General features: G+C 45.1%; 1 protein-coding gene across 2 annotated transcripts in view; it reads left to right on the top strand.

The window, feature by feature from the left end:
* The window catches only part of DPYSL2 (dihydropyrimidinase like 2), a 53,713-nt gene extending 48,235 nt beyond the window's left edge, over window positions 1–5,478 (top strand). For both annotated transcript variants that reach the window (XM_040538500.1, XM_040538501.1), the window contains exons 12-14: window positions 46–225; window positions 1,667–1,832; window positions 2,633–5,478. In XM_040538500.1, coding sequence (XP_040394434.1) covers window positions 46–225; window positions 1,667–1,832; window positions 2,633–2,724 — 438 coding nt within the window. In that variant the 3' untranslated portion in view covers window positions 2,725–5,478. The remainder of the gene's footprint in view (window positions 1–45; window positions 226–1,666; window positions 1,833–2,632) is intronic.
* The last annotated feature ends 7,821 nt before the right edge of the window (window positions 5,479–13,299 follow it).

Below are 13,299 nucleotides of genomic sequence, written 5' to 3'. Positions count from 1 at the left end.
GCTGGCATGAATGTTTGCATCACGTTGTCTTTTTGTCTGTTCCAGTCTCTGGAGTACAATATCTTTGAAGGCATGGAGTGCCGTGGGTCGCCCCTGGTGGTTATCAGCCAGGGGAAGATCGTGCTGGAGGACGGGAATCTCCACGTAACCGAGGGCTCTGGGCGGTATATCCCCAGGAAACCCTTCCCTGACTTCGTTTACAAGCGCATCAAAGCAAGGAGCAGGGTGAGTATAAGAGGTTGGATGCACATTTGTTGTCTCCCTGAGACTCCTAAGTTAAAGTGGGTGGAAAACAGATGCTATCCCCTGGCTCGCAAAATACACACACTTCTGCACCAGAAAATGTTCCCTGGATAGGAGCCACATTTATCTCATTCCTCTTTCATTTTTGCTATTCGCTTGAGTCATTACAGGAATATGCTTTGTCTTGAGCGTGGATTTGCTGCAGATTTTCTTCTTCTGCTCTGTAATTGTGCTCCGTCTTGGTGGCACCTGGACAGAGTGAGAACTGTCTGGTTTAGACATGAGTCAATCTGCAGATAACGCAGCAGGCTTCTCCTCCTGCAGGAGCACCAAGAGAACTCACCGATAGCAGTTATATATCAAACCTTTCAGCAACAGTTTAGAATTCTCATTTATTGTTTAAGATATATTATGTTGCTTTCCCTTCTGTCAGATGCTCTTGTCTGGTGACTGGTGAGTCAGAGGCACAGCCCACTGCCTGGATAGAAGTGGGAATGTTTCTATTTTTAAGAGGCTAAAATTGTTGGAAGAGTGTTTTGGTAAAATACACCCAATCAAAACAGAAACCGCTTTTTGAAATGCCTTTAGTTGGTAAAAAGATGAGAGAGAAGACGATGCCGAACTCGGTTGCAACTTAGCTGCAGAGGATTTAAGAAGTTTATTTCCAGATGAAGTCAGATTTCTGAGGAGAAAGATGGTTCGATGTCTGAGCTGATGCCCTCTCCTGGACAAAACCAGAGCTGTTCCAGTTCTGCTGACCATAGGCAGCCTACATGTCCCTTGCAAATGATCTTTCCTTAATTGTTCTCCTGAGGAAATTACAAGTTATCAGTGTTACAAACACAAATAATTTAGCACTGCAGAGAACAGCTCCGTGGTTTCTGGTGTGTTCTGGCCTCCCGCAGAACTGTGTCTCTGACCTATAAATCCAATTGGGCAGCATCTCAACTGGAATAATTGCATTTAACCCAATCTAAAGCTCTGAAGCCGGAGATGTGAGGCTAGCCTGATTTTTGTTTGTGCAGCCTTGGCTCTGGGTCAGCATTATTTCCCTTTTGGGGTGTGAGTAATAAGTTTCATTTGAGAGTTGTCAGGAGCCTTTAATACAGCAACAGGTAGGCTGAGATCATTAAAGGCAAGAAGAGGCGGTGCAGGGGAAGAGCTGGGGCTGTCTGTAGGCTGCAGACACCACTGAGCTGGGGCCACAACATTCCCCATCATCTTTCATTTTAGCCACGCTGCTTAAGAGGCCGGCTACCACCCGGGGACCAGCCCGGAGGAGTTTTTGTATGCTTTCAAATCCTCTCACTAAAGATGAATCTTGAACCGTATGTCTTTGGCTTAGCAGCATCAGGCCAGCTGTCTAGGTCTGTTTTGAAGGCTGTTTTCACCCTGAAGGCTTCCCTGCTTCTGTGTGTTGCAGCTGGCTGAGCTGCGGGGTGTGCCTCGAGGCCTCTACGACGGGCCCGTCTGCGAAGTATCGGTGACGCCGAAGACCGTCACACCGGCGTCTTCAGCTAAGACATCTCCTGCCAAACAGCAGGCCCCACCCGTGAGGAACCTGCACCAGTCTGGGTTTAGCTTGTCTGGTACGTACTTTTCACAGAATCACAGAATCGTCTAGGTTGGAAGAGACTATCAAGATCACCGAGTCCAACCTCTGACCTAGCACTAACAAGTCCTCCGCTAAACCATATCACTAAGCTCAACATCTAAACGTCTTTTAAAGACCTCCAGGGATGGTGACTCAGCCACTTCCCTGGGCAGCCCATTCCAATGCCTAACAACCCTTTCGGTAAAGAAGTTTTTCCTAAGTTTTTGTGGGGATAAAGTGTAGTACCTTGAAACCGTGTCTTGTTTATGCTCCCATGCTCTGAATTCCGCTGGAGTTGGAAGGTGGTGAGAGATTGTGGGGTGTTTTTAGCTTGCAGGTTTTTTCTTTAGAAAGGAAGAACAGCATAGGAGCTATCACGGAGTCCTGCTTGTTTTCGGGCCATGTCATGAACACTGAGTACCCCATTGCTCCGTCCTCAACCGGGCGTCTGAACAGGGCACATTGCACCAACATCAGTGGAACTTTGCCAGCTGAGACCAGCTGCAGACCTGGTATGCAGCAGATTTATTTCACAGCGTGCCGTTTCAGCGCAATGAGGGTGGAGTGGTATGGATGGGCTCAGCAGCTACTGCTGGCACAAAAATCTGAACAGAGCCAGGACAACTGGAATCAGAAAACTGAGTGTGGCAGGGCGAGGGTCTCAGCAAAAAGCTTAGCTGGAAGTGTGTGAAGAAAACAGCAAAAGGCTCACTAAGGGAAAACCATTGATTTATACAGGACGGGGTGCCTACATTCACTGCACAGTGGGCCTGACATGGCTTCTCTCTCCTGCAGGCGCACAGATCGACGACAACATCCCACGCCGCACGACTCAGCGCATCGTGGCACCGCCCGGCGGACGTGCCAACATCACCAGCTTGGGCTAAGGACCCCTTCTGTGCCCGCCTAGCGGACCAGGGGAGGGGACGGGGGCACCTGGAGACCCTTTATGATTCTTTTAGAGCCTGTGACAGTTACTGCGGGCAACCAGTGAGGGGGGGCTGAAGTAAGGCGCCTCTTTCAGTCCCCTCAGATTCCCTCCTCATCTTCACCAACCCCTCTCACTTCCCCATCAGCCCCTACACATTTAAAGAAACAAACCCTGTTTTGACACCTCTGACATGCAAAAGTAAATGTAAAGAGGGTGTTTGAGATATGTGGCCTCAGTCCCATTCAGCATCTTTCTTTTAATGAAGGAAGGATAAAGTGAATTTCCCGGGAGCTGCCTTTAAGACACAGACAAAAAAGGAATAAATAAATGTAAAAAATAGCTTTTTTTTTTTTTTTTCCAATGCCAAGCAGAAGAGTAGTTCAAGGGTTTTAAACTGGATATTCTTTAGGGTTCTGTGTTCCAGCAGAATAGCTAGGCGAGCACAGAGAGGCACGAGTCTCAGCAAGTAACCATTCCCCACCACTGCCTTCAGGTCCATGAGTAGCTGTCTGCTGCCAAGAGAGAGAAACAGGACCCAGCGCTAGGAATACGCATCGCACCCTGCCATCGGGTGAGCTAGAATTGTTGGGGACTTTTGTTCTGTTTAGTTCTTCTTTTTTTTTTTCCTTTTTTTATTTTCCTTCTGGATTTTGCTGCAAGTTAGGTCCTTGAGGATATTTTTTTTTTAACATTTGTGTATGTTTTTAATATGTTTGTATCATTGTGTTTACGAAGCCTTACAAAGTTTACTGGGCATCTCCCAGTTCTTCCCGGTCTTTCCCAAGTCTCATTCAAGTTACAGACCCCGCCAATGTCACTGCCACCCTGGTACTTCAGGTGTCCCCAGGTTCCGTTCCAGCTAATGCTTGCCACTTAGCTGCAATAGGAGGTCGCGAAGCAGGTTCATAAGCTATGATCTTCACTTCAGTATACTGGGTCTTGAGCTGGTGCAAAGAACAGGGCTAGATGCCGGCTGAGGAGCTGGGACAGTCTCTTGAGAAGCTTTGAGCAGTTAGTCTTTTGTTCCTGGAGGTGGCCATCAATGAGCAGGGGGCCACAGGCAAAGAGCAATCCTTTGCCTGGAAGATTTCTGTAGCAGCCACGTCCCCTTTCCTGGCCATCTATGAGTGGTTATTTAAAACTTTACAAGAGCTTATCTTTAGCTCTCAGCGAAAGGCCGGCCGGGTGAGCGCATGCCTGAGCATCCGTGGCAATTCCAATTAGAGTCCAGATGCCCAGCTGTTGTAACCGGGAGCCTCAGAGCAGCTCGGTGGGTCAACAGCAGCTGAGAATCTCTCATCCACGGTGCAAATTTCACAGTCCCTCATTCCTTCAGGAATCTGCATTTGTGTAAATATTCATATGAAGGTCTGGTCGTTCCCCGCCGTTCCTCGGACGCCTGCTGCCTCAGGTTTGCGAAATCACAGGGCAAGAGTGGTCATGGAATGAATTTAGGTGCCACAGCTTCTGCAGCAGTCAGCGGGATCTGGGCACTTAAATATCTTCCAGGTCTGAAGGTCTTTTAGCCCTAGTATTGGAGGCTCATGTTTTCAGGACACGGAGAATAAATCTGCACCATTAGAGTCCCACTTAACACTTAGCTGCAGGGCTTGAGAGTCCCGAGGACTCAGGCTGTCTCTTAGCACAGAGAGCTTTTCCACCCACAGTTAACACAGCATTACCTCCACTGTCTGTACGCCCTGGCACTTGGCTGCATCTTCTGCTTTCTCTTCTGTTTGTACTTTGCCACGTACATTGACCTTGTTTTGCTGTATTTGTGAGTATTTTCTTAAATGGCGTTTACAGGTTCTTTTAAGGAAAAACTATATATATGAAGGCTTTTAAGAAGCAAATACCAAATTTGTTGTTATGAAGTATCAACGCTGGGATTTTCAAAGGATCTGGAAACTCTGTAGGTACCCAAATGCTCCCAGCTTCAGCACCTGATTCCTTTAGGACCCTTTGAACATAAAAGTTAAGGAAAACATTGCCATCCTCATCCATGCATCTTGTGTTTAGGTTTAACTCCTGGGTGTTTAGTTTTGCATAAAAGACTTTGCACTTTGTTTGTGAAGTAATCCGTGAACGTAATATATATTGCAGCTATTTTCATTTTATTTTCACCTGTATGTTAAAATCAATTTGAACGAGTTGGGGAGAAAAAAAAAGAAATGCAGATCCGTTTCAATTCTACGAAACACTTGCGGCTCTTCAGTATTCACTTAAGTCTTCCTTTTTTTTCCTTCACTGACTCATGATGACTTTTTAGTTTTAATTTGTTCTTCAAAAGGAAAAAAAAATCACAAAAAAAGATTTTTGCAGGCTATGTAAGCATGTTTTTTCCTGTGAGAGCTCGTCCGCTTTGTGTCTGTTTAATGAATGTCATATGTAAATGCTTAAAGAAAAAAGACGATGACTTAATTAATTAACCGCAGTGACTTGAAGCTCTAAAAATAAAAAAAAAAAAAGAAGTAGGATTTAATACTAGCTGGATTTAACCCTTGGATTTGTGATTGTGAACCATGAGTGGAGGAGCTGTAAGTGCTAAAGCTGATCATGTGTGTAGACAAAAAGAAGTACTGATATTTGACCATTGTCTCAATGGCAAAAAAAAACACACCCCAACCCCAAGTCTTGTGTTTTATTCCTTAAGAACTCTGTGTTATATTACCATGGGAACTCCTAATAAAGACAAAATGTTGTTGTTTCACTAGGTGCATCTGTGTCTCGAGGCGATACGTGTTGTGTGTAACTGCATACCTTGGCTGGTGCCTTCAACAGATAAAAGCAGCCTGGGCTCTCAGATCACTGCTAACGTAGGCTGATGATAGTCCTGTGTAGGAGTGAGATATACAGTAGCAGAGCTGAAGGTAAGGCTCCACAGTTCCTTGGAAGGTGATGATAGTAGAGAGGAATTGATGGTCCATGGTGTAGTTTCCTTTTGAGGAGAGAGAGACCACGCCTCTTCTCAGGGAAGCTTTTTCCTTAAGGCAGCGTTTGGCAAAGCAGACACATTTGCCTGAAAGCTCCCGGCTCTACCTTGCGTGGTTAAGCAGAGATCACTGATGAAAGGCACGCAAAAGAAGCTAAAACTATTGGCATAGTCGTCAGTCCTCCAATGTGTTTCTACTTGAACCCTCATAACGGCGATGGAGGCAGGGAGAGAAAGTAGAGCCTCAGATAGAAGCCACACACAGCTAACTGAGTGGGGAGTATGAGAGCTGGCTGGAAAAACACCAGTGACACTTTCAGTGGTAGTGCTTGGGTTTTACAGTGTCACAGAGCTTCCGGGGTGGAGATCTCCCTCGTGGGAAGGTCTCAGAACCAGCCAGCGTCACTGCCAGCCGCTCACGCCGCTGGTTGCTGCATCCATACATCCACAAGGACAACCCCCTCGGTGGTCTTCCCCCGAATCTGAGCATGGCTGGAGCCTATGACCAAATGTTTAAATGCTCTGTAAATGTAATTAGCTTTCTCCACACAGCTTTAAACTTGGTAGTTTAGTCCAGTGCAAAGTTTTAAGAGGGTTTCCATTTTATCCGCTCAGAAGGGGACAGCAGCTTTTCAATTTTCCTCTGGGAAGAGGAACTGTGGGTTAAGTCCTCACTAGAAAATTGCATCATTGAGTGCAGCGATGGCCTCTGTAGCACTGTGGGATAGCTGAGGCAGGCTGAGCTCAAGGGTTATGATTTTGAGTTACGGACATTGATGAATGTAGGATTTTACCAAGTTTTGCCAAATTTGAAGGACACCCATCAGCCAGCCAACAAGTGGAACAAACTTTTGGTTGGTATTTAATAAGAAACACTCGGCAGCGGTCATCCACTAATAAAATACTTGGATTAGTGTGGGGATCCTGACTCTGTTACCAATGACAAGCAATTATTTGTCTACTTAGATGTTAGCACATACACAATTAAATGGTATGGAGCAGGGCTGGTGAGTAGCTGTGTGTAAGAGGTATTAGCTTGTCCCAGTGATAATATCACAGTGGTAGGTACATTCAAGGCTAAAGCGCTGATGTTTAGTTAACACATATCTGTGGAGATTCCATTTGTTTTTATTCCATCATTATTTCTTCCTCCAGACTCAAGTGGAAGAAAGAAACTTCTTCCCCAGGAAATCAGTTCCAGGGACCCAGTGAACCCAGTGTGTGATTGAGCAGGACTCAGTGCAAGAGCAGCAGCAACAGAATGAGAAAAAAATCAACTGAAACGTAGAGTTTTTGAGGTCAGGAAGAAGCAATCAACAGCCAGATCTTAACAAGTTCTGAGGAGCAGAGCCAGTCAGACATCACAGAGAGAGATTCAGGTCAGTGGGGCCGTGCTGCTTTGCTGCTGCAGAAGAGCACAGGAATAGCTGTATTTTGTCAACCCGTTAATCCAGGTAATTCCTTACGCTGGCAGCACTGAGATCCGGCTCATTAGGTATGCACTAATTTGGTTCCTTGCAGGCCTCCCATTGACTGGTCTGCAGCCATGCGTATAGGACCAAATACAGGGCTAATCTGAGCTTAAAGTTGGTACAGAATTAGTGGCTAAAAGCAGAAGAAAGGAAGTAGAAGATGAATTTAACTTAGTGACCTGGAAAAGTAGCTGTCAGCTAGTGAGGAGGGATTGGTTAGCAGCGCTGAGGACACTGGGGCTTGATTTATTGCTTAGTGGAAGGGTGCCTGAGAGCAGGAGTTGTCACCAGTCTTTGCACCTAAGCTGTCCTGCTTCAGTGTGTAGCAGGACCTGCCACAGGATTTTCCAAATCAAAGCTTCTGTGACCTAGGGCTCTTTTGTATCTACACACATATATATAGAAGCACATCCGTGTGCTGCTCTCTGACCAAACCAGTTTTGCAGCAGACAAGGTTAATTTGCGCTATTTTGTATTTCCTGCAGGCTAAAAGCAGTGTTTGTGCAGCTTAATACCTTCCGCCACAGTAATTGGAGGTGTCTGAGTGCATAAGCCCCGGGGCTCTTTGGCACTGCAGCTCCTGACAGCAGTCTCACTCTCATGCCCCTAACTAAGTACTATTTATGACTCTAGGTAGCTTTTCCAGGACAAAAATAATTAACACTAAGTTTAATTCACTTACATTTCCCAAGATTTTTATGACTTTTTAAACATTTTAAAAATTAAAGCATTCAATACTTTTACCTGTTTGTTCTCCACTGGTGCAGGCTGTAGGGTCAGAGCAGGTTTTCTCCTATTTTTAACACGAAAGGTGACAGCTTAGCTCACTACCATTAGGTGGCAGCAGGACACGTAAAAATGAAAATGTCAAACTCCCTAGAGGCACATGGATCATTTTAAGAATGATGGAGGATGTAATAAATGTAGAGCATGCACAGGGCTTGTGATTACTGTGACACAGAGATGACATATTCATGTATCCCCTATTATATTGTCAGATAGCATTTCAACGTTAAAGGGATATGAAAGTATTCTCAGGACATCCTCCTGTAATAAAATACAGAGTGAGCCGTAAACATTATCTATTAATTTAGTTACAAAACAAACAAACAAAAACAACAGCCTATTTTTTTAAACAGACGCTGTCTTTTCTTTACAAAACTGTGGTGTCCAAAACCAGAGATAAGGCAGATTTGAAGAGATGGCAGGATTTTCCTTCCTGTGGAATGGTTCTGTTTCTTCCTTGCCATTTCCTGCCCTTCTTCTATGGCTAACAGATTATTTTTTTTTGGTTTTGGCTTCACGCAGTTGTTCCCTGCAAAAGAAGCTCCTGATGTATTAGGAATAAGAGGGAAAGTATGAACAATTGTTTGGTTTATCATGTTAGTTGTCCCACTCATTTCTCATTGAGAAGAAAAGCCCTACTGATTCCTCCTTTCTGACCTGAAAAATATACAGAATTTTATTCTGTGTTGTTTTTACTAGTAGCAGCAAAAGCGCTCCCTTTCCCCAAGAAAACAAAACAAAACAACCAAAGCACCAGCCAGAGAAAAACAAACTCTTTCTTGAAAATAAGCAAAACTAATTCTGTTCAGGGCTAAGCTGTGCCACTGTCTCTTTCCAAGAGCTAGCTGCTGGCTAATATCTGCAAGGGAATCATTTCCCTCTCTCCTATTGCTCCTCCAGTTCCTCTTTCTTCTTGTGAAAGTGCAAGCTTTGCCAATTGACCGCTCTGCAGTCTGAGGAAAGTATCTGCTCTTCTCCCATAAAACAGGCCAGAGAAGTTGCCCTTTGCTCCCTGCTAGGTTGTGACTGACCTGCAGCCTTGGCACTCTAACTGTGGATTTACCACTGGGTTCTTGAGTGTGGTGTTCTTTCCACGAGCCTTTTTTTTTCAGCTAATAACCAGTCAGACTTGGCAAATGCCTTAGAGTGAGTCCGTCAGTGCTGACTTGTGAAGCCTCAAATGGCAGAAAATCCTCTGCTCTTTTATTCCATGGGCTAACCATCTTCATGGTTAATTTTTTTCCTGTTTCTGATGTGAATTGGCCTGCCTTGCATTTCTCTCTAGCAGTTCCTATAACATCTTCCCACAGTAGAACAAAGATCCCCCTAAGACCTACATGGGCCTGTTTTCTGGGGTCGTAGCACTGTTTGAAACCGGGTGGCTCAGCAGCAGAGCTGAGGCTCTGGCTGCTTTCCACTCCGCATCCCGCCACAACCTGCAGCAGAGATGCAGTACATCCTGCTGAGTGATGAGAGCAATAGATCTGTAACCAAAATCACACGGATTTATTTTATTTATGGGCCTAACCAGCCTGATGTGTGCTGATGAAGGCTGCGATGCCTTCCCCTTGGTGACCCTTTGCTATTCATCTTCCTGAGTTACAGTCATGCCAGACCAAATTGCTGCAAGACTGTATCACTAATACAGGATTCATAATACCATCTAAAACTGGAAAGATCTGAGCTGTGAGCCTGCCTTCTTCACTTTTTGGCTATGGATTTGTGTTGTGGCTATTTGTAAGTGCACAGAGAAAATGAACAACCTCATTTTGCCGTGGACCTTTTATAAGTTGCAATATTGTGGTGTTACAGACCAGCACATATGTTTTGCCCACGGTGACTTTGTTACAGTTAAGGCCAATACTTGCACCCCTAAGTACACTTGAAAAAGTTGTAGTGCTTGTTGGGTATAAAAAGTTCTAAACTGCTCGCTTTTTCCATGTAACCTGGGAGTCCAAAAGTCATGACATCAAACCAATTGCACTGACTTGTTAGGACTGTAATATAGAGGATGAGAAGAAATTCATGCTTCTGTGGTCAGTTGACGACATTTATATTTAATGGCTGTTACGCAAAACATTCCTAAGATGCAAAATAGTGCAAATGCAAGAATAAACACAGTAGGTCAGAGAGCTGTGTTAACTAGACAGCTTTGTCAGGTAGTAGCTTGTTCTGCCTTCTGAATTTCAGTTCCAAAACATAACCGTCCTATTTGCTGCTTTTATTTCATTTATTTCAGAAACCTTCCTGAGCTCACACACTTAGATTCCACTTTCACTCCTGCTTGTGCGACAGCCACGGCTTCCTCCATCAGTCCCTAAAATACCCAGCAGTGACCAGAGCACACAGCTGCAGTGCAGTCTCATTTATTGAAGGTTAGGTGACGTGGCAATGAGGAGTGACTACCACAGCTACTCAAATAATAGAGAGAACTAGCCCACTTGCTACCTTATGAAATTACATGGTAGTTTTTTTGAAAATTATTAGTTAGATTGCTAACCAATTTCTTATTTCCTATAATTTTGAGTCCTAATGTAAGTCCAAAAAGAAAATCCCTTATTCCAGAGGCTTGTAAAACTACTGAGCCTTTCTTTTGAAGAGGAGCAGTTCCACAAGAGGGCATCAGATACACGCTTTTAGACTGCATTTCTCCTGATTCCTTGAGCCTATTTCCTCCTCCTTTTCACATTACTTCCTCTACAAACAGATATAGACCTACTTAAATAGAAAGTACACAGGATTGAAATTTGTATTGTCTGTTAATCTTTTCAACACCAAAAACTTCCATGTTTTTCTTTGTCCTTGATTAGGGTGGTGCATTTCAATTTGTGGTTCATACAGAACTGAAATAATCTCTTCTTTACTAAAAATGTCCATGAAAGGGAATCATCTATTTTTCTCTGCATTTTTAAATTCACATGCAAACTTCTGCAGCAAAGCTATAGTTTTACTAGTGATCTCCTGACACCTCAGTCAGATTCACCCCGTAGGCTTTTTCTACAGATTCTTGCAAAATTTTTGTTACATGATAGTCAAAATGTGATGAAATTTCTCTCCCTTAATGACATCAACTGAGCAGAAAAATGCACTGTTTTATTTATGGATCTATCTGTGGCTTTCTCTTCCTGTAGGACAAAGGCAGAGAGCATGGAGATGCTTGGAGGTGGATGTCACCTTGGTGCAGTGTTGTGTGGCTGGGACTGGGAGAAGAAGTCTGCTGCCAACACAAACAGGAGTTGGGGACTGGGCTGGGACTAGATGGCATTCAAGTGTCACAGCTCATCAGCTACACGCAGGTTGTTGGCTCCAGAAGCTTGCCACTTCCCAGGAATTTTGTGCAGTATTGTTAGGAGCGGGATCACAGTGAGGTTAGATGTGGCCTTCCTTTCTGCGCCATTTCATGTTGCCTCTTGGTCAAAGAGAAGTGCGAAGTCCCAGAGGACTCTGCCTAGCTGAGCATGTCAGGGCTGGGACCCAAATCATCTGTGGGTTGACCAAAGCTCTACAGGAGCCCCTGTGGTTTGCTCCCCTTTGCTCTCCTACCCTCTCTATAGCTTGTCTGTTGACAGAGACCAAGCTTTCCCAGGCTCTGGGCCAGCTCTGTAATGACCTGCCATCCCACATCTTTGCTTTAAGCTGGGTGCATTCTGTCCTTTCCTCTACTAAACTTGCAGCAACCACACTGCTGAATGCAGGAAAAGACCCTACTGAAGCTTAAGGGGCTCCACTGTGAACGAGGACTTAGCAGTTGGGTCGAAGTCTCATGAGAGTTTATATTTTAAGAAACCCAGCGAAATAACTGTCCCCGTTGTGGGACACCAGGGTAGGCAAGGAAATGAGCCCTTCCTGACTGCTAGCATGGAGACTGGGAGGAATCAGCATGAATCTTCCATCCTCCTGTGAACCTCGCTCCTATAATTAGATCCACATACTGGGCCCATGTAGCGTCCTGACTGGGAATGGAAGGTTTCTTCTGCTCAGCTCCAGATGTGTCCCCAGCCTCAGCCAAGGCAAATGCTAGGATTAACAGCTCCTAACAGGCAAGGTTACTCGAGACAGACACTGCCCCGAGCAGCCACAGCAGTGGTGCAACTGCTTCGCCTGCTTTGTGGGGGACCCTCACGGTTGTGCTCATGCAGATTACATTCTTTCTCCTTCCAGTATGCTAAGGAGGAATTTGTTTGTTTGCAGTAGACTATTTTTACTGCACCTGATTCATTAATCTCTCCAAAAATAATGTTGAAGGTGCATGCATAAGAAAGCACGCTTGCAGCTTGCCATGGACAGCACCAGGCACCCCCAGCGAGCGCTTTACTGCTGGCATCGACTGAGGGTTTTTTGCATGCATGCAAAATCAAATGCCAAAAAAGCACAAGTGAGTAAACTTTGTCTGAAAAGGGGGAGGGAAGGGACCTCGTTTTCCCTGAGCTACCATTGATTTACTGTGATGAGAATTTTAATCAAGCCCTTGTACCTTTAAACCATAAGTTATTAGAGGGGAGCGGGGACAGTCTTTCGGAGGACTTGCTGACATGCTGAGCTTTCGAGCTTATTAATCAAAAATGTGGGATTGGAGGAGGGTTTTTTGGGGCAGGGGGTGAGGGGGGTGAGTTGCAGGCACCACTAAACTGCCAAATAATGTCAGATGGCAGAGAACAATGTGAATTCCCATAGAGATCTATAAATAACAGCTATAAACGTGCCTCATAAATTACTCAAAGGGTTATTTTCTCCCACCCGCATTCCCTCCCTCACGTTCAAATTCAATTTTATTCGTCCGCTTCCTCACCCTGCGCTGCTGCGTGGGAAGCTTCGACTGAAATCTCCAAGTGGCCAGGGCAGGCCCACTGCTGGATCTCTGCAGAGGAGATTTCCACTGCCATGGGTACAACCAGCGCTGCAGAGGCTTCCCACCTAACGCCAGACCCAGTCCCCATGGGATGCCTGTCCCAAAGGATGCCACTCAACCTACAGCCTCTCATTTTGGCCGCTGATGAGGGTTTGTTCCTGAAATGAAACCCAAACCATAATGAACTTGAGGCACACTCTGTGGACACAACCCATGGCATGACAGGGGTTTATTTCCCTTGAACAATGTTTTGGTTTTGCAAAGATCCTGGAGGGAGGGATTATTTCTGGCTTAGGCTGCGCTTTTGAGCAGGAAAGACAGAAAATGTAAGCCACACACAAACAGAGACAATGGAGGGGAAAGGTTGGAAGCAGCATCCCAAAATAACTCGGTGGTTCAGCCAAAAATACAGCGAGCCTGTCTGTGCTAAAAAGTGTTGCTTCAAGAGGCAGAAAGCAGGCAAATGGGAGGAGCGTGGTAAGGATGGTAGGT

The sequence above is a fragment of the Cygnus olor genome, chromosome 27 (genome assembly GCF_009769625.2).
Source record: "Cygnus olor isolate bCygOlo1 chromosome 27, bCygOlo1.pri.v2, whole genome shotgun sequence".
Classification (NCBI taxonomy): Eukaryota; Metazoa; Chordata; class Aves; order Anseriformes; family Anatidae; genus Cygnus; species Cygnus olor.
This window is presented reverse-complemented; position numbering and strand designations above follow the sequence as displayed.